General features: G+C 45.3%; 1 protein-coding gene across 2 annotated transcripts in view; it reads right to left on the bottom strand.

The window, feature by feature from the left end:
- NPSR1 (neuropeptide S receptor 1) overlaps nt 1-23,391 on the bottom strand; it is a 97,647-nt gene extending 74,256 nt beyond the window's left edge. For both annotated transcript variants that reach the window (XM_089775994.1, XM_075919805.2), the window contains exons 1-2: nt 23,217-23,391; nt 5,752-5,884 (exon numbers count right to left, since the gene is read on the bottom strand). In XM_089775994.1, coding sequence (XP_089632120.1) covers nt 5,752-5,884; nt 23,217-23,363 — 280 coding nt within the window. In that variant the 5' untranslated portion in view covers nt 23,364-23,391. The remainder of the gene's footprint in view (nt 1-5,751; nt 5,885-23,216) is intronic.
- Nucleotides 23,392-24,036: the final 645 nt, after the last annotated feature.

The raw sequence follows: 24,036 nt of genomic DNA on the forward strand, positions 1-24,036 counted from the left end.
ATATGAAGGTGAGAACAGAATGCCCTATAACAGGATGCAATTGAGTAAATCATGCCTGAGACAAGCTTAGTACAACTCCTCCTTGTACAGTCACCTGCTGCCCAAGGATTAATACTTCAATTTAGTGAAGTAGAGCCTAACTCTATGAAAACTTCAAAGGGATTTAAAAGTCAATAGGGACAGACTTCAGCACATATTTCAAGTTAAGTGTTTTGCTGAATGAATACCTCTCTGAGTAGTTCCATTTAAAGTCAACAGGACCTCTGACATGCTTAAAGCTAGGAGCATCTTCAAATAGCGCCTGAGGGAGGACCAGTTTGAGTCTCGACTCTGTGAAGCTGCAAATCCCCCAAGCCACCTAAACCACTGGATTTTGGGGATAGGGATGAGGAAGTGCTCTGATTAGTTTATTCCCACTCTTGTGTCTGGCATAGCAGCTCGTTGGCAAGCACAAAAAAATCACTTATTAACTAGTCATGTACAAAGGATGGCACATTCTGAAGAAATTGTTGATTCTATGTCCTGTGTTCATGTGGATAGGAGGAGTGCTGGCCAGCATTCGATGACTAAAAGGTAAAACTCAGGTGTTGTCAGGGAGCCAGGCGAATCAATAGGATACAGTGCTGAAATTTGAATTGAAAAGATATACCTGCCTGCTGTTCTCTTTGTGTGACTTTAATCCAGGACCTGGAGCAAACAAGACGTGTTAATCCAGGAAGGACTACCATGCCTACAAGGAATACTGGGCATGAAAATGGAATGGACCTTGAAGTGGATCATGAGTAAATAGGGAAAATATTTATTTAGTTGTAATCAGGTTATTTTCTTTGTTTTGTTGTTTGGTTAAGCTTCTCTGTGTAAAATCCATGTGCCTCCCCCACATTCACTATATCTAAACTGTACCCAGAGATACTATGTTCTCTGTTTTAATTTGTTTTTCTTAGTTTCTCTGTAACACCTGGCAACCAAGTATGCTTTATGACGTATATCTTTTTGTTTTTGTTAATAAAATCATCTTTTTTTAAGGCAATGATTTGATTCTTGTGTCCTCTAAAGTAGCAGGGATCTGTGTATGGATGCCTAAGACTGAGAGGCCAGCTATCAGAGACTGCAGTTTGTTTTCTTTTTTTCTCAAGCTCTCTTGTGGTAACAGAGCTTGGGGGTTCCCCCTCTGGAAGAAGTTCAAGTACTTCCTCCTGCGTTTCAGAAGAAAAGGGTTTTGTTATTACACTTGATGGTGGCAGCTATCTCCAAGGACAGGAAATCTGTGACCTGGGAGTGTTTTTTCTCAGCAGAAGCCTATAGAGGCAAGGTATTTAATGTTTCTTCTGGGCCCCCATCTTCTGCATTCAGAGTGAGGAACAGCCTTGACAGTTCATTTTTGCTCAGATAATTAAAAGCCACACTGTCCTAACCATAGAGCCAACCGCAGTTGAAGGTAAAAAAATAAAGCTTGAAAATGACTGCAACAATAAAGCAAAATCCATTTTCTACCTCCACAGGGGCACAAACAATAAATATTTTAAGAATCAAGGAAAAGATTAAAGTAGTAATGTTGAATAAATAGAAAACGCTTCTGCTATAAGATTAGTAATTCAGGTTCTATCTTATAGGATCTGATTGTGTACCACCTACGGGCATGTCCCTCAGTGAGGTGATGAGCCATTGTTTTTATAATACACTGAATACAATTTGTAGCCTGGTAAAAAGAATGCTGATCACAGCTGATCTTTTTGTTGTTGTTGTTTGTTGTTGTTCACTGACACTGATGGTCATTTTATAGCTTCTTTTAAAAAAAATCTTCAGAGTAAAATGCCATTTCTTTCCTTCAAAATAAGTGGAGACTTGTAAGGGGGAAGGGTGTAGATTCAACTTATGAAGGCTTGTTCCTTTTTTCTGTACCTCTTCTGAGCCCTGGTCTACAAGGAGCAAAGTGTAGACACACACAAACAACCTAGTTACTATGGCAGCTGTGTACCAAAGTAAGTTAGATCAATTCAATTTTGTAGTGTAGAAATGCCCAACTTTTATCCACAACATTCCAAAGATATAGCCTTTTGTCTGTCCACACTGTCAGTGCTCTTACTGGGGCCTTTGTCTTGTACCACAAATACTGCAATCTCTACTTCCCAGGCCCAGGTACCTTCAGTTCTCCCTTCAAGTCCAGTCAGGATGCTGCCATTGGAACTATCATCCTGGCTCATTGTTCCGGTCAGCTCAACCACCTGTTTGCATCCTTTCACTAGCTCCTCCTTTTCTACTGCAGCAACCAGGAAGTTTATCTTTCAGGCGCGCTGATGGGAGGTGAGGGTGAGAGGCAAAGGGGCAATTGTCCAGGGGCCTGGGCAACTTAAAAGAAGTTGCAGGCCATCCCCACTGGAAGCCCAGTGGGGCTAAGACAAGATTCCTGCCCCATCAGCCCTCGCTCTTCACCATTCCTGGAAACGACTGGCACCGTTCCCACAGCCACTGAAGGAAGGGGGGAGTCTCCATGCACTACGCCCACCCCAAGTACCGACACTGCAGTTCCCATTGTCTGGGAACTGTGGCCAATGGGAGCTGAAGGGATGGTACCCTGAAAGCAGCAGCGCACATGGAGCTCCTGGCCCACCAGCCTAGGATCTGCTGCCAGAGGGGTGTGCTGGATGCCTTCAGCAGCTGCCTGAGGTAAGTGCTGACCCCTAACTCCATGCTGCACTCCCAGCTCCTTGCCATAGCCCAGACCCCTCACTCAAACTCCCTCCAGAGCCTTCACGTTGTACCCCCTCCCACACCTAAATGCCTTCTCAGAGCCTGCACCTTCACCTCTCTGTATCTCAAGCCCCTGTCCCATCTTAGACCCCACACCCCCTCTCACACCCAAACTCCCCCGAAGAGCTTGCACCCTCCACCTGCTGCCATGAAGGGGCAAAGGAAAAGTCTTTGTGTTTGCCCAAATCGACCTATCAGGCAGGCATGGGACAGTGCTGGCAATGCTGGAGAAGCATACCCAGCAGCACAGCGAGCACTAAGGTGGATGCAGCCCTGCCCAAGTGTCAGGCAGACTGTCTCTGCATGGGCATGGTTTGTGCATGCATGGGGGCCCATTAACTGTTCTTCCTGGAGCCTGGAATTGCTGTTGGCAGACTTGTTGTCTTCAAAATGAGCCTCCACCTCTAGTGTTCCTAGGGGGCTTAATATTTACACTACAAGTGCCAATGCCTGCCTCTGCTCTGAAAACAATGCCAGGCTCCCTAGGCTGCGCCTTACAGGTAAGGGGCATCACCATCTCCTCCTTACAAGCCTCCCTGTAGTTGTTCCTTTGCTGAGATGCCTATAAGACACTGTTCTCCCATAATAAGTAGGCAGGAAATAAACAGAGACTGTCAACTGACTTGGCAAAGCACGCTTCATGGACTGTTCCCCGCTGACAGGTCCGAGTAGATGCCAGGGCTTGGCAATTCATAGACTCAACATTTTTCATTACAAGTGGAGCACTGAAAGTGCAGTATCCTCTTCTCCTGCAGTGCCAGGTATAAGAGGCCAAGGTAGGCTAAGTCTCCCCAACTGGAGGCGCACCAGCCCATGCTGGTCCTCCTCCTGCCCTGCTTCTTCCCCCAAGACCCCTCCCTCACACCCCTTCTTCCCATGCTCATGCCTCTCCTTCTCCAGAGACTCTCTCTCACCTGCTGTTCAGGTTTCTCTGCCCCGATGGACAGTGAGGTGAGCCTCAAGGGGGTGGAGAGACATACACAGAGGATGGGCAGGCCTCGGGGGTGGGGCTGGAGAAGGGCCTGGGACAGAGTGGGGGAAGGGGCTTTCAGGTAGGAAGCTAAATAGGGATGGGCCTTAGGGCAGAGCAGGGGGCCTGGCCCACCACCTGTGGGGAGCTTCCAGCACTTGCTCCCAGCCTCCCCAAATGCAGGCGCCCTGAAAGAAGAGGGTTTCTAACGAAAAATGCTGCCGCCACGTATCATTAAAACCAAAGAGACAGAGAGAGACTGATGAGGAAAACCTTTCATTCTGCAAGACTTATGATGAAATGAACACTGAACTGAACATCATCTGTCAGTGTTATTCAAAGGAGCTACCACATGCATTTGCTTCCTTCACTTTTTAAAAATCCTTGGGCCGGATTGTCTACAGAAGAACAGGCTAGCCCCTTTGCCCCGCTCAGCGAGCTGCCAGTGCCCAGTAAACAACTCCCTCAAGAGAAGCCAACTACCTGCCGATACAAGTGTTCCCATTGCCACACTTGAAAGGCTCTTGGCAGAAAGGGTGTGTGGTGGAGGCATGGCAGGGTGGTGCTACAACTGTCCTTCCCAGCGCAGGCTCCATTAAGAATGTTACACCGGGCTGGCCCTCAGAATCAGAGCGCACTAGTGAGCCCTTTGATTCTTCACTCCCAAGAAAGCCAGGAGCCCCCAACTACTTCTCCATTGAGCAGGCATTCATTTATTCTGGCAGCGTGGAGGTCAGAGACTGAGGCAGCTGTGCGGCTGCTTTTCCAGTTTAAACAGAACCAGTATCTCACAATGAAGGCTGCAACGTCACTGTATACGATAGCGCAAAGAAACATGCATCAGTTTGCAGAAGCGATCATTGGGCAAGATTTGTTATGGGGTCTGGTTCTAGTCTCCCTTAAGCGTTTTTTTAAATGCCTGCAATAAAGTCACTCCACAGGCCACAAAAGAGTGCTGTTTAGACACAGGTTTGCATTTTACATTGTTTGGGGCTTGATTTCATTCTTATTTGGTATGAGTTCTACTTTACCAAACACTGGTTTCCAATCAGCTTTCTTTATACATTGAAGGCCTGATGCAATGCTTACAGCAGTCTTTTCCCACTGGCTGTGTCCAGACTCAGGGGTTTTTCCGAAAAAAGTAGCCTTTTTTTGAAAAAACTTCACCTGCGTCTAGACTACAGCCACGTTCTTTCGAAATTAAATTGAAAGAACGCGGCTTTTCTTTTGACGGCGGTAAACCTCATTTCATGAGGAAGAACGCCTTTTTTCGAAAGTGCTCTTTCGAAAAAAGGTGTTCTTGAATGCCAACAGGGCTTTTTAGAAAGAGAGCATCCAGACTCACTCGCTGCTTTCTTTTGAAAAAGCGGCTTGCTTTTTCGAAAGTTCCGCTTACAGTCTAGACGCTCTTTTTCGAAAGAGGCTTTTTCGAAAGTATCTTTCGAAAAAGCCTCTTTCGAAAGAGGCTTGCAGTCTAGACATAGCCACTGAGCTTTGGATTGAACCTCGTTTTTGCTCTAGAAAGAAAAACAACCCAGCTCCGCCTCTCGTTCACACTTCTACATATACATTTTTGTGACAAAACAGAACCCCTGATCATGCAGCCAGGAATCTGTTTTATTAAAGTCTTTAAAAAGGTTTTAGCAGAAGAACACTGGAGATGCATTCTAATCCATTTTAATATAAACAGCTCTGTAATGACACCTGGGAACAGGGAAGTGGCACAAATTCAGACTTCTTGCTAAGCCTCCATTAAGCTGTCATATTGGCACCTGTGTCCATCACAGCTAATGGAGTATCTTTAGAGATCAAAGATTGAGTGCAAGCCTAGTTCAAACAGCTGTTGCATTGAATTCAATGGTGTTGCACCTGCTTACTCCAGGGCTGAATTTGCCCTCTAGAGAAATCTTTAATCTTAGTGGAAATTGAATTCTTCACTTTTCATCTGGCATTTACATATCAATGTAATGAAAACTGCACATCTTAAGCCTACATCTCACCCCATTCCATATCCCCTTCTCAGACAGTACCTGTGATGGCTAACTGTGTTACAAAAAAGGTCATGCGTGATTTCCTCTTCCTCTTCCATGTAGAGAAAAGCACGATGGAATTTCCAACAACTGTGACAATAAAGAGAATCCAAAGAGTAACCAGCTGCTCTGTCTGCATGGGAAAAAAAAAGAAACCAAGTAAATGGGTGGATGGATGAAAGTGGCATGGGTTAAACATGGTGAGGAAGACTCAGCTATAAGGAGCAAGATGGAATTAAGAATGGGATTTAACTCTGAGTTACTGATAGACTTTTTGAATTAAATTAAAACTAAATTGTTGTACCAGAAAATTAAAATGCAGTAGTGTTTTTTTAAAGGAATAGTGAAATCAAGTCCTAGGCAGCTGCATTGGGAAGAGGGATGGGGTAATGATTGCACAAAGCCATCCAAAACATACCATTAAGTATCACTAACATAGGATGCACCTTTCGTTTGTCTTATGTTGTTCTAGTGAACCAATACATCTGTCTTACTATAGAAAACAAATTTTACAGATAGGCACTTTCAAAAAACTAGGGGAATAAAATGCTTTGTTTTCTGAGCCAGGCAGGTGTGGCTCATGCAAGTACATCATAATTAATCAATTCATCTAAAAAGAGGGCTTTAAGCCTAAAAAAGGGCATTGCCCTTCAGTACTAGTGGAATCACGTGATTCAGAGAAATACATAATGACAAAATGTCCCCTAAAGGTAGTAGGTGTAAAAATAACAAATGTAAGACAGTTCAGGGGGTAGCCGAGTTAGTCTGTACAGGATAAACTTTAAAAACAACAAATGGTCTGGTAGCACTTTATAGACAAACAAAACATGTAGACGGTATCATGAGCTTTTGTGTGCACAGCCCACTTCTTCAGATGACCGGAGTTTTGAGTTTAGGATGTGCAGATCCTAAACTCAAAACTCTGGTTGTCTGAAGAAGTGGGCTGTGCCCACGGAAGCTCATGATACCGTCTACATGTTTTGTTAGTCTATAAAGAGCTACAAGACCATTTGTTGTTTTTTAAGTTTAAATGTAAGAAAAGTTACTGAAACCTTTCAATGTCTCAAATATTGAGCAACAAAAATGAAGGAAGGCTGAGAGATGCCTATGTATGTGATGTGGGGTTTTTTTTTACCCCATTTTTCTCACACGCCAATATGTGTACAATTTCTGCTAACTTCTTCATAAGAACATAAGAATGGCCGTACTGGGTCAGACCAATGGTCCTTCTAGCCCAGTATCCTGTCTACCGACAGTGGCCAGCACCAGGTGCCCCAGAGAGGGTGGACCGAAGACAATGATCAAGCGATTTGTCTCCTGCCATCTCTCTCCAGCCTCTGACAAACAGAGGCCAAGGACACCATTTTATCCCCTGGCTAATAGCCTTTTATGGACCTAACCTCCATGAAATTATCTAGCTTCTCTTTAAACTCTATTATAGTTCTAGCCTTCACAGCCTCCTCTGGCAAGGAGTTCCACAGGTTGACTACATGCTGTGTGAAGAAGAACTTTCTTTTATTTGTTTTAAAACTGCTACCCATTAATTTCATTTGGTGTCCTCTAGTTCTTCTATTTAGGGAACTAATAAATAACTTTTCTTTATCGGCCCTCTCCACACCACTCATGATTTTATATACCTCTCTCATATCCCCCCTCAGTCTCCTCTTTTCTAAACTGAAAAGTCCCAGTTGCTTTAACCTCTCCTCATATGAGACCCGTTCCAAACCCCTAATCATTTTAGATGCCCTTTTCTGAACCCTTTCCAAGGCCAAAATATCTTTTTTGAGGTGAGGAGACCACATCTGTACACAGTATTCAAGATGTGGGCGTACCATAGTTTTATACAGGGGCAGTAAGATATTCTGTGTCTTATTTTCTATCCCTTTCCTAATAATTCCTAGCATCCTATTTGCCTTTTTGACTGCCGCTGCACACTGCATGGAAGTTTTCAGAGAACTGTCCACGATGACTCCAAGATCCCTTTCCTGATTTGTCGTAGCCAAATTAGCCCCCATCATACTGTACATATAGTTGGGGTTATTTTTCCCAATGTGCATTACTTTACACTTATCCACATTAAATTTCATTTGCCATTTTGCTGCCCAATCAATGAGTTTGGTGAGATCTTCTTGGAGTCCCTCACAGTCTGCTTCTGTCTTGACTATGCTAAACAGTTTGGTATCATCAGCAAACTTTACTACCTCACTGCTTACCCATTTCTCCAGATCGTTTATGAATAAGTTGAAAAGGATTGGTCCCAGGACTGACCCTTGGGGTACACCACTAGTTACCCCTCTCCAATCTGAAAATGTACCATTTATTCCTACCCTTTGTTTCCTGTCTTTTAACCAGTTCGCAATCCAAGAAAGAACCTTCCCTCTTATCCCATGGCCATGTAATTTACACAAGAGCATTTGGTGAGGGACCTTGTCCAAGGCTTTCTGAAAATCCAAGTATACTATATCTACTGGATCCCCCTTATCCGCATGTTTGTTAACCCCTTCAAAGAACTCTAATAGATTAGCAAGACAGGATTTCCCTTTACAGAAACAATGTTGACTTTTGTCCAACAAATTATGTTCTTCTACATGCTTCACAATTTTATTCTTTACTATTGTTTCGACTAATTTGCCCGGTACTGAAGTTAGACTTACCGGTCTGTAATTGCCAGGATCGCCTCTAGAGCCCTTTTTAAATATTGGTGTCACGTTGGCTACCTTCCAGTCATTAGGTACAGAAGCCAATTTAAAGGATAGGTTACAAACCACAGATAATAGCTCAGCAATTTCCCATTTGAGTTCTTTTAGAACCCTTGGATGAATGCCATCCAGTCCCGGAGATTTGTTAACATTAAGTTTTTCTATTTGTTCCAAAACCTCCTCTAATGACACTTCAATCCAGTCATTCAGGAGTACAGCAATAATGGGTTCTTCTTTTAATGACCATGTACAATCAGACTGAAATGGCGAGCAGACGAAGCATTTATACAAACAGTTCGTTCACACAAACCTGGCTGGTCATGACTTTGCAAATGAGGTGATGAAATGCAGCTGAAGGAAGAGCTGCACTTGTAGCCATCTCCCAGCTCTAGTGAGAATGAGGTGCTGCTGGAGGGGAAAGTCTGTTCACTGTCTGGGCCACTGGATGGAGATGCAAGTACACAGGGCTACTGCTAGGGCTGGTGGCTTTCCTCAGTTGCTTGGTGGGGACGTGACTAGGCAGAGGACCGCAGGAAAAAGGTTTCTTGAGCTGCACAGATCAGAGGGCAAGCTTCCCTCCATGGTGGGGGGGAGGAGGGTTTAAGACTCAGCTGGGGAAAGCAAGCTGTAGTCTAGTCCCTTTGGCCCAAACCCACACCCATTCCCCTGAAATCACACCCCTTCACCAAGCTCCCTCCCCCTTCAAGCCTACATCCTGCCCAACCACAACCAGGGGCCAGGATGCTGTATTGTGGCCACAGCCATCCCTGGCCACTGGGAGCTAGACCGCCACACCACAGTCCCACCCCTTCCTGGTGGCCAAGGAGCTGGGCAGCTGCACTATAGGCCCAGCCCTATTTGGTGGCTGGAGAGCTAGGCTGCCGGGGGAAGGGGGCCCTAGTCATACCCAGCAGCCAGGGAGCCAGGCTGCTGCAACACAACCACAGCCCCTCCCAGGCAGTGTAGGCAGTTTTGGGAAGGCAATGCCCTCCCTTGCCTGCATTACTCGCTGCCCACACCTCTCTCTGACATGCCTTGCTACAACACTACTGAGCAGGGATGAGCAAAGTGGGCTGTGAAGCCTTGATGACCGTGGCCAGAAAATATTCAGCCATGGGAGTGGAACGAGACATTTAGAAAGGAACAAAGCTGCGTGCAAGCAGCTCACTCCTCCGCACAGTTCTATGTACAAATAGTGGCGGGGAAGTTTGGGTCCGTCTAACTGTGTATCTTTGGCTTACATCTTCTTCAGTTAAACTGGTTCATTATTCAATAGATAGGACACACTAATCATAGGACTGGAAGGCTATGTCTACACTGGTGGCTTCTTGCACCAGAAATATGCAAGTGAGGCTACGCGTGGAATACTGCGGAGCCTCATTTGCATATCTAATGAGCCGCCATTTTGCAGAAGAGGCTCTTGCACCAGAAATCGCTGTCTACACTGCTCCTTCTTGCGCAAGAAAAACCCTTTTGTGCAATGCCATTATTCCTGAAAATAATCAGCGTAGCGGCATTGCGCAAGAGGGGTTTTTTTTTTTTTTGCACAAGGGGCAGTGTAGATGCTCCTTCTGGGGCAAGAGCTTCTTCTGCAAAAATGGCAGCTCATTAGGTATGCAAATGAGGCTCAGCGATATTCCACGCTTAGCCTCATTTGCATTTTTCTGGCACAAGAAGCTGCCAGTGTGGACACAGCTGACGGGACCTGGTAAATCTTCTAGTACAGTCAGTGGCCTCAGAAGCTAGGAGGGCAGGGTCCTCTCACTTTTTCCTGGGGAAGGCCCTGCTCCATTCCCCTCCTCTTTCTCCCAAGGCCATAGTGGAGCCCAGCCAGGGAGGGGAGTCCAGGCAGTTATGGAACTCATGAAGACCTTCCACCTGCCCATGGTGCAGGGGGTAGAGAGCAGCTCCTGTCCCTGCCCCTCAAGCGCTCCACCAGGCAGGTAGAGCTGGGATGTCCATGACTCCACACCAGTGCTCCACAGTTGCTAGCATGAATCTATCAGCCCCAGCTCCAGCTGGAGGAGAGCCCTTCGAATTGCAGGTGGGCCATGGTAAGAGCTGTGCCACAGGCAGCTGTGGGGAGTCATGGCCCCTATACCTGAGCTGGGAGCCTGGATGAAGGGACATGGGCCACTGGCTTTTCTCATTCCCTCACTCAGGCCAGGGGTGTGGGCTCCTCAGCTCTACTCCAGCTTCCAGCTTGACAGGAGGCCGAGGCCTCAGCAGGAGCCCCCATTCCCCTGCCTTTGGGAGGTCTCCAGCACTTCTGCATCCAGTCACCTGCTTTTTTATATTTTGTTTTCTTTATAGCATGCCCCGGTGATTATTGTTGAAAAACAACCTTTGCACATAAGTTCACATTTCTCTCTAAGGGCAGAAGATTGACACATGGGATAAGTTGAGAATAGTATTTCTTGCTGGGAACGTGATATAAACTATAAATGAGACAGTCTGCTCTCTCTCCCTTGCAGTAGAGGAATATTGACTCAGAAATCCACAATATTCTGCAGGGGATGGTGGGGCCTTTGTTGCTAAAATCTCCTGAGGTTTTGCCAGAAGGAATACACATGGGTTTGACGATAGTGTTAGTCTGGACCATCTATCTGGAGTACAAAACACATTCAACGTAAGAAGAACACATTCCATATAAATCCCATCCTGCTTTATTAAGGAGCAATACTTGACTGTATGTAGCCCAGTGTTCTGAGGAAATGGACAATGGAACTACTCCCACACAGATAATAACTCAGTTAAATAAAAGATGAATGCAAAAGGGAATGTTTGACTGACATGACGCTGATGCAAAGGAATCAAATCAAGAAATAAGGCTTCTATTCTTCAGTCCAGCGGGGATTTACATCACTGAGAGAAAACAGAAGAGATGAACCACTATGAATTAAGGAGCAACAAAGACCAGTGTTAATTATCATCGCCTTTGCAGACTGACTTCAGCTTGCATTCATAACTGCATTCCATTGACATCCTTGTGATTCAGGGCAGCATCTAGCTCTATGTTTATCATGCTAATGGCGTATATAAAAGTAACACTTTTTTAATTTCATTGATTTGTTTTGGCTTTTAACAAAAACACTTGTACAGTAATTTCCACCTAAGTTATCGAGTTACAAATCATAGTTACCATTAAAAATAATAATTTCCCAACAGATGCCAATTATTACTTATTCTTTAAAAAAGTGTGTGTGTGGTTGCGGGAGGAGGGAATATGTTATCTCCTGTACCACAGTATAACAACTCTTGGTAAATAGTGACCTTGTAAACAATGACTGCTAGAATTAATCTGCACATTATTATCAGCTACTGCTTACAGAGTGGTACGTGGAAGCACAGTTTAATTAAGTGACATGGTCAAGGTCACAAATCCCAATCAATGACAGAGCTGAGCATGGAAGTCAGGAGGTCACAGACATTTCTAATCTATTGTAACCACATAGCTCTATGTGATCACTGATGCTGATATGAATATTTTGCTAATTTACTTTATGATTAAAAACAACCTTTGCCCACGAAATGAGTTAGAAAACAGCATCTGAAATAAGAAAGAAAAGATATGAAAACAAGTCTGAAAATATACAGATTTTCCTTCACTCGTGAAATCTTATTATCTCAAAGATGAATGTCTGTATTCATATGATGTGATGAGAGGACACCCTGAAAGCTTTGGCTAACTAGACTTATGACCCTACCAAATTAATGACCATGAAAAATGCAAATTGTGAACTTTAGTCTCCCTCCCTGAAATCTGGTCTTTTGGGTGTTTTTGCCTCATACTATAGGGATTTCACAGGGGACACCAGCATTTCTCAATTTGGGGGTCCTGACCCAAAAGGGAGCTGCAGAGGGGGAAGCACAAAGTTATTTTTGGGGGGGGAAGGAGGAGGTCACAATATTGCTATCCTTGATTCTGTGCTGCCTTCAAAACTGGGTGGCCAGAGCTAGCACCCTGCTCTGAGGACAGTGGTCCACCTGCAGCATCACAGAGGAAAAGCTGGCAATACCATACCAGTCCCTTCTTATTTCTTCACTGCTGCCTTCACAGCTGTGTGGCCAAAGAGTGGCAGCTTCTGACAGAGGGCCCAGCTCTGCAAGCAGCAGTGCAGAAGTAAGGGTGGCAATACCATGCCATGAGTCCTCACTGCTACTGGTGGCAGCTCTGCCTTCAAAGCTGGGGTCCCAGTCAGCAGCTGCTGCTCTCCAGCTGCCCAGCTCTGAAGGCAGCTCTGCCACCAGCAGCATCACAGAAGTACCCCCACAGCTCCTTGTTGTGTCAGGGTCCCTACAATTACAACACTGTGACATTTCAAACTGAAGTGGCTGAAATCATGAAATATATTATTTTAAAAATCTTGTGACTGTGAAATTCACCAGCATTGACCGTGAGTTTGGTAGAGCACTAAATATACTTGAGGAAAAGTACACCTCTTGCAGGTTAGTATATCACTAAGAAGAAGTTTATAAGTCATCTCTAGTCTGAAGTCTTTCAAGACCACAGCTACATTTTTATATCATTTGCTTGCAAGGGGGCCAACAGAATTGCTGGCCCTTGGACAAGGTGGGGAATGCCCTGGTTTCATGCTCCTGAGAGAGATGGGGCCTTGGGTGGAAGGGATGGGGCTTCAGGCAGTCAGCTGGGAGCCCCAGGTCCTTTGGAATTGTCGGTCCCAGGGCAACTGCCCCATTTGTCCCCCTGCTATTAGTGAGGGTGCTTGCCTGTACCCAATTAATGGCAAAATTCACCTCACAGACCAACCTCTGGGGTTCTTGGGTTGTCTATGTTTATGGTATATGGTAATGAAAAGTTTTAACTTAATAACATAAATGAAGTTCAAAGTGCTACGACCTATCGAATATTGTTGGGCAATTCTGTTCTCCCACTGATTTAATTGTGTAGGCAGTAATGACGATAGTCTTAACTTCAGCACTCATGTCAGTGAGCTCGCAAACAGGCCAATAAGTTGAAGATAACATGGGGGAGGAAGAAAGTGTCAAGGTGAACTGCCATCAGATGATGACCCTAATTCTACTTGTATACTTATGCACATGCAGACCAACATCAATGATCTTTTGTAAAGATAACTGAGTCTTGTGTACCCACAGATACAGAAACATGTGAGAGATCAGAGCACTCCTACTGAGATCAAATAATCTGTAATTTGTCAACAGAGCAAGGGGTTTGTCACTTGTGCTGCTATTTCTCCACAGCTCTTCCAGGGATAAATCGACCATTCTGTACATGGAATCTTGCCAGACTTTGTTACAGGCGTGTAACCAAATACAATGGCTTTTCTCCAGAAGCTGATGGCCCACAAAACCAGTCTTACTCATGCAGCAAAGCCGTAGTGTTCTTCCAGATACATTCTTAGCCCCAATTCACTCCTATAAGAAGGAACTCTTGAACTTAATGGAGTTACAAAGAGATGGGTGAGAGAAGTATCGTGCTTTAGAACCTTTGTAACATAAAAAGAGAACCAAAAATGTACCACCATGGCTAAACATCAACGTAAAAGAAGCAGCGAGAGGCCTCATTTAGAAAGTGGAAGGTAAATCTGAGGGAGGAAAATAGAAAGGCGCTTACATTCTGCCAACTGAAGTAGTAAAACATAATTACGAAGGCCAAAGCTAGCCACAGGCTCAAAAAATAACATCAAAAAAAGTTTTAAGTACATGAGAAGCAGGAAGACTGCTAAACAACCAGCAGGGCCAATCAAGATGCTAAAGGAGCAATCAAGGAAGATAAGGCCATTGTTCTACTTCCCCCTGCTGTTGGTTGTGAATGCTACTGCTGGTGCCAGCCCCCTTCTCCTTCCCCCCTCTCCCCCCCCCACTAACACCCTGGTCTGCCCTGGGCCCTGTGAAGCTCCCTTAAGCGCAGGACCTGGGGTGGCTGGATGAACTGACCAGTGGACAGGAAAGTTCTGGTTATCAGGCCCCAAGGCAGCTGCTCCCCTGCTAGTGGCCCTGTTGGTAGGGACTGGCAACACTGTACTGCCAGGCTCTACTGACAGGTCCACTAAGATGGGGGAAGCTAAAAATAAGCTGTGTGCAGGCTAGTTCTTATCAGAGTGCCACAGGGCCCACTATCACCATTGATAAAGGGGTAAATAGTGAGATGGCAAAATTAAATGTAGATTTGCATAACTCCTCAAGACAGTTAAATTCAAAGCAGATTGTAAAGGGCTATGAAAAGAGCTCACAAAGCTGGGTGACTGCAAAACAAAATGGCAGCTGACACGTAATGTTGAAACATGCAAAGTAATGCAGATTGGAAACTATAATCCCAACTACACATGTAGAACGATGGGGATCTAAATTGCCACTCAAAATAGAGATTTTTTTTAGTCATTGTGGGTAGTTCTCTGAAAACATCCACTCAATGTGCAGCAGCAGGCAAAAAGCAAACAGAATATTAGGAAAAGGATAGATAAGACAGAAAATATAGGTCCATGAAGGCTATTAGCCAGGATTATCAGGGATGGTGTCCCTAGTCTGTTTGCCAGAAACTGGGAATGAGTGACAGGGCATGGATCACTTGATGGTTACCTGTTCCGTTCATTGCTTCAAGGGCATCTGGCACTGGCCACTGTCAAAAGACAGAATACTGGGCTACATGGACATTTGGTCTGATCCAGTCTGGCTGGTTTTATGTATATGGTCTCTCTAGAAATTCTTTACTGCTCTACATCATCAGTTCTTGGTTCTGGGCCACGCTTGCTTACTCAAGCTGTGCTAGCATGTTGCATGGCTGTGTCCAATATTGCTGTTCCTACATGTAGAACAGGACCAAGGAGGCAGCAGAGACCTCCTTATGTACGTTGCCACACACTTGGACAAGAGGAATGCTGGAATGGGCCTGGTCCTGCATTTTGTATTCAGGCAACGCTCCATTTTATTTCAGGTGGAGTTTTGCCTGGATGAGGACTGCGGAAACAATCCCCTTATTGAAGGTCATGTGGCTATTTTGGAAGTCCATTAGCTCTGCCACTGTACAATGGAATCTGCTCATTAACTTTTATAAGGAGGTGTAGGTATCATTATCCCCATTTTATACCTGGGGGCACAGAAGTGAAGCAACTTGTCTAGGAACCCACACCAAGACAGGGAATAGAAGCCTGGGCCAATGACCTACTCATAGGCCCAGAAAGAAAAAGGCATAACTTCATGACTCTGACTACTGGTATTTGGCTTGTGAGGAAGATCTAATTAAAATGAATGGTCTTAGCTCTATTTGCCCACAGCAGGGACTAGACAGAGGCAGTACAATACACTGTGTGAGAGCTGCTGCTTTTTCTCCCCTAACAACCAAACCCAGTAACTAGCATTCGGTCTCACAGGACAGGCTGTGATTGGAATAGAAAGACGGACATTTCTATCAATAACAGATGTAAAAAAATTCATTCTCACAATAGCTAGATCAGAAGAGGCTCTCTGCTTTGTTTGGGTAGGAAATGGCCAGGAAATGTGGGCAGTATTACTTCAGTTATATGATTTAACTGCAGAATGCACCTTCTAAGACAATGAGAACCGGCTACATTTCTGAATATCTGCAACTGGCAGCATTTCTTTATTTTTACTTGTCTTTTCATGAGGTGAGTATTCAAGGAATAATTACGTACTTTTTGCATTTACAGAAAATTAACTAATGGACATGTACTGGATCAGTCAATGGGCCAACTTAGACTTATGTTACTGATGTGTAAGAGTAAGCAGATCTGAAGTGTGTAGATTAGTATGAAGGGATTTAGCCTATGTCACAGATGCATTTGATCTGTAATGAAATTGTCAATCATGTTTATCACATGCACTCAGAAAAATTTCCTTGCTTCTATTGCTCCTGCAGAAATTTTTTGTATGCAAAAAAATACACAGCAGCATACATGGAAAGAAAGTACTTCCAGGCATCAGTACTTTTAGTACTATATAGCACTTTCAAATGCTGAATAAACTAATTAATTTATTCTAACAATGCCGATGAACTAGTTATGTGTCATCACCATTGTTTACAGAATGAAAGACGGAATCGAAAGTGATTCGACAAAAGCCATAGCAGGATTGGAACTCTGTGGTCCCTGGTCTCAAGTGCTAGACATCCTTCTCAATGTACTTCTTCTCTTTTATGGTACCACAGTGAGCATATTGGTGTTGTTTCTGGGCACACCCCTTGTACCCTAGTTTGAAATTTTAGCACTTAGTTGAATATTTATCCTGGATCCAATTGTTTACATTTTTTTCCCCAGCACAATGTGTGCCTAATCAGAGGGGGATTGGGTTTATTGATTCTTAGCTCATGCTCGGAATGTTCTATTACTATTAGAATATTTGAAGGATTTATTAAATACTTAGGGGACTCTTTCCTTGTCTTTGCTTGATGTCGCTGCATGGTTCAGGACAGCAACATTGATATTAAGGGAAATAATTTGGACCATGAATAAACCATCTGAATAAACTACAAGCGATTCAGTGATTCATCTAACTTTATAAAATTTCAAACAACAAAAGCTGTGTCCAAGGTTGTGCTTCCCACTTGCAGGAGCAGTTTTCACTAATTGATCCTGTTTATCTCCTTTTCATGGAAGTGCAGCATATTCCTGCCCACATAGATGACATAAATTACATAGCAGAATCATAGTGAAGATTATAGTACTTACATAATACCAGCTGGCACTTACAGAGCACTTGTCATCCAGAGATCTCTAAGTACCTTATAAAGGAGGTCTGTATCATTATCTCCATTTTATAGATGGAGAAACTGAGGCAAAGAGAAGGGACATGACTTGCCCAAAGTCAACTAGCAAACCAGTAGTAGAACCAGGAATTGAACATGTCCCAATCCAGTCCCCCATCTATCCTATATTGTTTTATTTATAGCACCTGGAAAGGATTTGCATATTTCATTGTTCATTCTGATTTTGAAACAACCCTGTAGAAAACATTTTTTCTGTTTATACAGGCAGTTACGAACGGGGCCGTTCCTCTCCCTGGTCTCCAGGAGACCAGGGAGAGGAAGCAAAGCGGCGGAACACGTGGGCAGCGGACAGGGCTGTCCGCTGCCCACGCGCTCCGCGGCTTGGCTCTGCTTTGCCCCCCCCCCGTCCCCCTGGTCTGCAGACCAGGGGGATGGGGAGGGGGCAAAGCAGAGCCAAGCCGCGGAGCGTGCTGCCAGCTGACAGCCCAGACCAGGGGGACGGGGGGCGGGGCAAAGCAGAGCCAAGCAGAGCCAAGCCGCGGAGCGCGTGTCTGGGCTGTCAGCTGGCAGCGCGCTCCGCGGCTTGGCTCTGCTTTGCCCCCCCCCGTCCCCCTGGTTCCGCCGCTTTGCTCCCCGTCCCCCTGGTCTGCAGACCAGGGGGACGGGGAACAAAGCAGAGCAAAGCCACGGAGCCCAAGGGTAGCAGGTCAGCCACGGCGCGTCTGGGCTGTCCCGCTGCCCCCGTTCTCCATGGCTTTGCTCCGGACACCTGTGGTACAGCAGCTGGGGCTCTGCCAGTTGGTCCCGTAGCGCCGCTCTGGGCGCTACTGGACCAACCGGGCAGCACCCCAGCTGTTCTGCCCCAGGCGTCCTGATTCAGCCACTGCTGGTCAGATTCAGCAGCGGCTGAATCAGGACGCCTGGGGCAGAGCAGCTTGGGTGCTGCTGGGTTGGTCCCGTAGCGCCGAGGAGCGGCGGTGCTACTGGACCAACCCAGCAGCACCCCAGCTGCTCTGCCCCAGGCGTCCCCAAGTCAGCCGCTGCTGAAACTGACCAGTGGCTGACTACAGAAAGCCCCTGCCCCGGGCTTCCTGGAATCAGCCGCTGATCAGTTTCAGCAGCAGCTGACTTGGGGATGCCTGGGGTTCTTAAGTTGAATCTGTATGGGTACGTCTACACTACAGCGCTAGTTCGAACTAACTTAGTTCGAATTAGTTAATTCGAACTAAGCTAGTTCGAACTAACGCATCTAGAACTAAAAACTAGTTCGAACTAGCGTTTTGCTAGTTCGAACTAGTAAGTCCACATTGAGTGGACTCTGAACAGGGCTTAATGATGGCCGGAAGCAGTGCCGGCAGGGCATAAAAGGAGGACTTAGAGCATGGAGATACTGTCTCAGGCTAGCCGAGGGCTGCGCTTAAAGGGTCCCGACCCCCACCCCGGACACACAGTTCTAAGGGGTGCCCCGCTTGCAAAGAAGTTCTGGCTTGGAGTGCCCTGAGTGCCCACACTGGGCACATCACACCACTCGGCCATCAGCCCGGCTGCACTTGCCGCAGGCTGCCATCTGGGGAGAGGGAGTAATTGGGGGGCTGCAGGAGAGCTTCCACCCCAGAAGCCCGCAGAGCCAGCCCAGTCCTCCCCATCGGGGGCTCGTACCCCATTCCTCCCTCACCTCCTTCCACTTACCCTTCCCTAGCCCCCCTTCTTATTGATGTACAAAATAAAGATAACGTTTCTTCCAACATTGACTCTGTCTTTATTGAAAAAAACTGGGGGAGACTGGGAAAAGGAGGTGGGAGAGGGGAAGAGAAAGGCTGGGAGAGGGGAGGGCAACTAACATGATCAGGGGTTGGGAACAGGTCCCAGATGAAGAGAGGCTACAGAGACTGGGACTGTTCAGCTTAGAAAAGAGGAGACGGAGGGGGGACAGGATAGAGGTCTCTAAAAGCAGGGGTTGGGTGGAGAGGGTGCATTCAGAAAAGTTCTTCCTGAGTTCCCATAAAGAAGGACTAGAGGACACCAAAGGAAAGGACTGGGTAGCAGGCTTGAAACTAGTAAGAGAAAGTTGTTGTTGTTGACAAAGCAAATAGTTAACCTGTGGAACTCCTTGCTGCAGGAGGCTGTGAAGGCTACAACTAGAACAGAGTTTAAAGGGAAGTGAGATCAAGTCATGGAGGTTGGGTCCATGGAGTCCTATTAGCCAGAGGGTAGGAGTGGTGTCCCTGCCCAAAGTTTGTGGAAGGCTGGAGAGGGATGGCACGAGACAAATGGCTTGGTCATTGTCTTCGGTCCATCCCCTCCAGGGTCCCTAGGGTTGGCCGCTGTCGGCAGACAGGCTACTGGGCTAGATGGACCTTTGGTCTGACCCAGGACGGCCATTGTAAGCTCAGGGCTCAGTGTCGGGGGTCTCAGTGGACCCCCTTGATTTTCATGCACACCTGTTCCTGGGTGGCCAGGCTGGCAGCTCTCCTGCCCTAGACGGCCACTTTCCTGTGCCTAGTGCGGAGATTGTGGACGAGGTCCACGATGTCCGCACTAGCCCAGGAAGGTGCCCGCCTCTTGCGGTCCAGGGCAAGCTCCCGGGAGCCGCCAGCCTGGTCCCGGCAAGAGGGGGTGGGCTGGGGGGCATCGGGTGGGTGGCTCTGTGCCGTGCCAGGTGCAGGGTCTGCTGGCTGGGTGCTGGCAGGCTTGCACCTGGCACGGGCACCGTAGCCAGCCCGTGCCCCTTTAAGGGGTCCGGGGCCGGGAGGGGGGCATAGAGTTTCCCTGGTGTTGGCCAGAGTGGCCACCAGGGAAACCTGGGGAGGGCTAGCCTCCCACTAGTTCGAACTAAAGGGCTACACAGCCCTTAGTTCGAACTAGCTAGTTCGAACTAGGCGTTAGTCCTCGTAAAATGAGGTTTACCTAGTTCGAACTAAGCGCTCCACTAGTTCGATTCAAATTCGAACTAGCGAAGCGCTAGTGTAGCGCATAGGAAAGTTAGTTCGAACTAACGTCCGTTAGTTCGAACTAACTTTCTAGTGTAGACATACCCTATGTAAGTCAGAACTGGGGTCCAGATTCAGCCGCTGTTGAAACTGATCAGTTTCAGCAGCGGCTGAATCTGGATGCCAGTTCCGACTTACATACAGATTCAACTTAAGAACATAACCTACAGTCCCTATCTTGTACGTAACCCGGGGACTGCCTGCATATCATATTTAAGTAGCCCCATGCATGTTTGCATTTGCATCAAGGGAAATTATACAAACCAGATAAGTGGCAAATGCCATGCACCCTCTCTCTTACATAAACTTTTTTTTATAGTGCCAAGAACTTCTTTTTACATATGTGGCAATATCAAAGAAGAAGAAAAGCCTGATTATCATTAGATAAAATATGTTAATGTAGAGGCCATCAAGAATATAATTGCTTATCACTTTGAAAAGAAATACTGGAGTAGTCTGGTTTGCAAATGTGACTGAGATTCCAGGGGAACCAGCTCAGGTCACTCACATAGGGTGAACTACAAAGAATGGGGAAGCCATTCCCCAAAGCTGGTGGATAGCCAAGTACTTGGATTTACCAAGCCAGCACAAAACCGCTTCTATAATACCTTACTGGTTACCCGGAAACCAACACAGTTCCCTTAAAGCCACCCAGCCTTAGGCCTCCACCCAGACACTCAAGTTAAATAAGATGATCATTGCATATTTCAATCATATAAAAAAGTTCTACTGATACCAAAGGATCTGACACCTTACCTCCCAGATCAATTAATATTTCAGCTCTAACCCCAAATACATGCTTATAGTCAATTCTTACTAACTAAATCAAAAATTAAAAAAGAAAAGATACAGTTCTGAGATCAGATTAATCGCAGAGATGTTGAGCTTTGTAGTTGCAAAGAGGCCTTACAGAATTAATTGATAGGTTATAATCCAATGTACATATTCAGTGTGAATCCAATTTGGGCTTGGAGATCTCAGTCTCGCAACTCAAACTACCCCTGATTAATCTTAAATCCTAGTGACTCCAGATACCATTTTTGTTACCAGTGATTTGCAACACTGGGAATGAGTTTCCCGTTACTTGTCAGAAGCTATGAAACACCTTGGAAACATTTCCATTTTGCTTCTTTCCTGCTCAAGCCTCTGGACTAAGAGAGGGAGGGCCTTCCAATGACTTGGAAGTAGTCAGACATGACTTAAGCCAGCAGTTTATTCACTCACTGTTACAAGCCTGACCCAAGAACTTTGCAATTGTATGTACTTGATTTCTTTAACCAATTTTAACTCTTATCTTTCTTTTATAAATAAGCCTTTTATATTTTATGTACTAAAGGATTGGCAACAGCATGATTTTTGAGTTATATATTGACCTGGGTGTGTGGCTGGTCCTTTGGGACCAGAAGAACCAGTTACTGGATGAGACTGGTTTAAAAAAAAAAGCCCCACTCATCTTTCTGCGAAGGTGCACACCTGCATGGCTGGTACAAGGTAAGTGCCATTGTAATCAATGTGAAGTAGGATCCTAAACACCTGCTCACTCAGTGTGGAAGATCCAACAGTAGAGTCTGTGGGTAAGGTGGGCCAGTATGTTTCAAGATACACATGGAGGTCCATTTGCAGCCTGGTCACAGGAAAGTTATGCTTAAGTCTTGCAGTTGTACAGACTATATATAATTATAATTGGACTATAACCTATGGATTAATTCTGTAAGAACTCTGTAAAAATGCCCATGAAATTCCAATTGTGATATCTCTTCAGGTTCCTTTCTTCTCCATCAGCCTGCTTCTTCCCCAGAACTTGCTTATTTGCTCTTTTGTATGAATTTAATCATCAATAATTCAACAGCACTATTCCCTGGTCAAACTTCAGTACTATGCTATTATCAGTGCAAGGAATAGTTCAGGTCCCTCCTCTGCTTTATTTCCCTCGTAGCACAGGAAATCCAAAGTCAAACTTAACACAAAAAAGTTATATGCTATAGATTGTTTGAGGGTTCCAGTTGGATTATATACAAGAACCACAGTCCAATCTCTTGTACACTAGGGGAAATTTAAAATAATTCCACCAACTTTGTTGAAGTTGCACCAACTCTACACTGGTCTCTCGGTGATCAGACTCTGCCCCAGAACATATCCCTCTATAGCTCCCGCATCATCATATAAACAAGTACCTCAGTTTACTTGCCTGGGTTCATGATGACACAGAGATCTCTTTCTAAGATAGAAATACACAGGCATCCAGGCACTGCATATATTTCTACGTGCATATTTTATACTGAGAACTTGAATGATCCCACAGCCATCATAACAGAAGCATGGCAGGTGTGCAGCCTGAATGTAAGTGCTTTTTAAAAGACATCAGCCAAAGCAATCTAACTTAAGGATGTCATTCATTTGCTCACACACATACTTCCCGAAACCCTGTCCCCTACATTCACATGGTACAGCACTAGAAACACGCCTCCCCATCCAAACTGCTGCACTTGCCAAAATGCATTCATGTTATCAGCTCCATTCGCAACATCCTTTTCACTGTCATGCTTGCTACATTCTTAAGAACAAACTTGTCTCCTCTTCACAGCCCCTCAAAATGCAAAATCCAGTCAGCTCCATTCACAATTACAAACAACTTTTCTTATCTGCGTACAACATGTTGCTGGGGCAGATATCAGCCTCTGCATATTCAGGGGATGGCTGTCAGAGAGAGCATAGCTGAGAGACTTAATTCAAATAAAAAGCTACTTATATGAAAAATTATCTGTATAATGACGTGACATTCATAGGAATGCAGCACATGCATTACTACAAATCATTTAGGACTTCGACTATGTGGGGCTCCTCTTTAGGGCTTCGACTATGTGGGGCTCCTCAGTAACAGCCTAATACAGGAAATAGTCCTTACAAAGCCAACCACAAGTTTTAGGCATAAACTCATAGTATGAAGCTTTTTTTTAAAATAAATAATCTGAGCCTCTCCCACCTCCCTCCCCGCAAAAAAACCCCCAAAACCCCTACTGAGAATGCAGAGAGCTGCAAGCAGGTGAGAACAGTAAAACATGTTGTCTGTACCTTAAAGGAATAGTGGAAGGATCCCCATTCCTCTTCCTCCATCACTTCAGTGAAAGTCATTATTTCTGTGCAAGTTACAAGTGTAAAATCCAGCCTTTCTCTGCTTCCATTTAAGCTGCTGCTGGCTTCTGTGAAACCGACTTGCATTGCTAGGTTTTGTTCTGGTTAAGTTGGTGTTGCTGCTGTGACAGAGAGTTAAACACAGCCAAGCTCTCCTCAAAAGAGCACAGCAGAAAATACAGCTTCACTGCTCCACCACTGGCTATGAGAGGCATGAGACTTCTGCGCAGCTGAAGGATTCAAATCCAAGCTGGACCCTTTCTCCAAAGCCATCCTTATTGATAGAATTCTGATGATAGCTGGCCATACATTCCTCTGCAATAGCAGCAACAGCTAGTTATAATGTACCTCCTCCTGCACATGTAATCATCTTGCAACCTTGTTAATGCTCACCTCACCTCAAAAGTTTCTAACTCTAGGAGTCAGGATTACTTGTAAAAATAAGATCAATTTGTTACAGTCTAGCACACTGGTCTGCATCTTAGCTCCTTATTTTTAGCACAGACCAGTCAGTTTCTCTCTATGGCTTAGTTTTGGTTTAGTAATAGAGAGGTAGCCGTGTTAGTCTGATCTTGCTGAAACAAAAGGAAAAACTATGTAGCACTTTAAAGACTAACAAGATGGTTATAACCATTGGAAAGGGACAGCCGTTTCCATAGAACATAGGCTGAGGAATGACTGACGCTGGTACCTGACATGTGGATAATGAAAAATGTTGTGCAAGAAGTGAAAGTGAAGACTAATGGTCACAGCAGTGAGT

Source organism: Pelodiscus sinensis, chromosome 2 (genome assembly GCF_052426305.1).
Source record: "Pelodiscus sinensis isolate ZL-2025 chromosome 2, ASM5242630v1, whole genome shotgun sequence".
Classification (NCBI taxonomy): Eukaryota; Metazoa; Chordata; order Testudines; family Trionychidae; genus Pelodiscus; species Pelodiscus sinensis.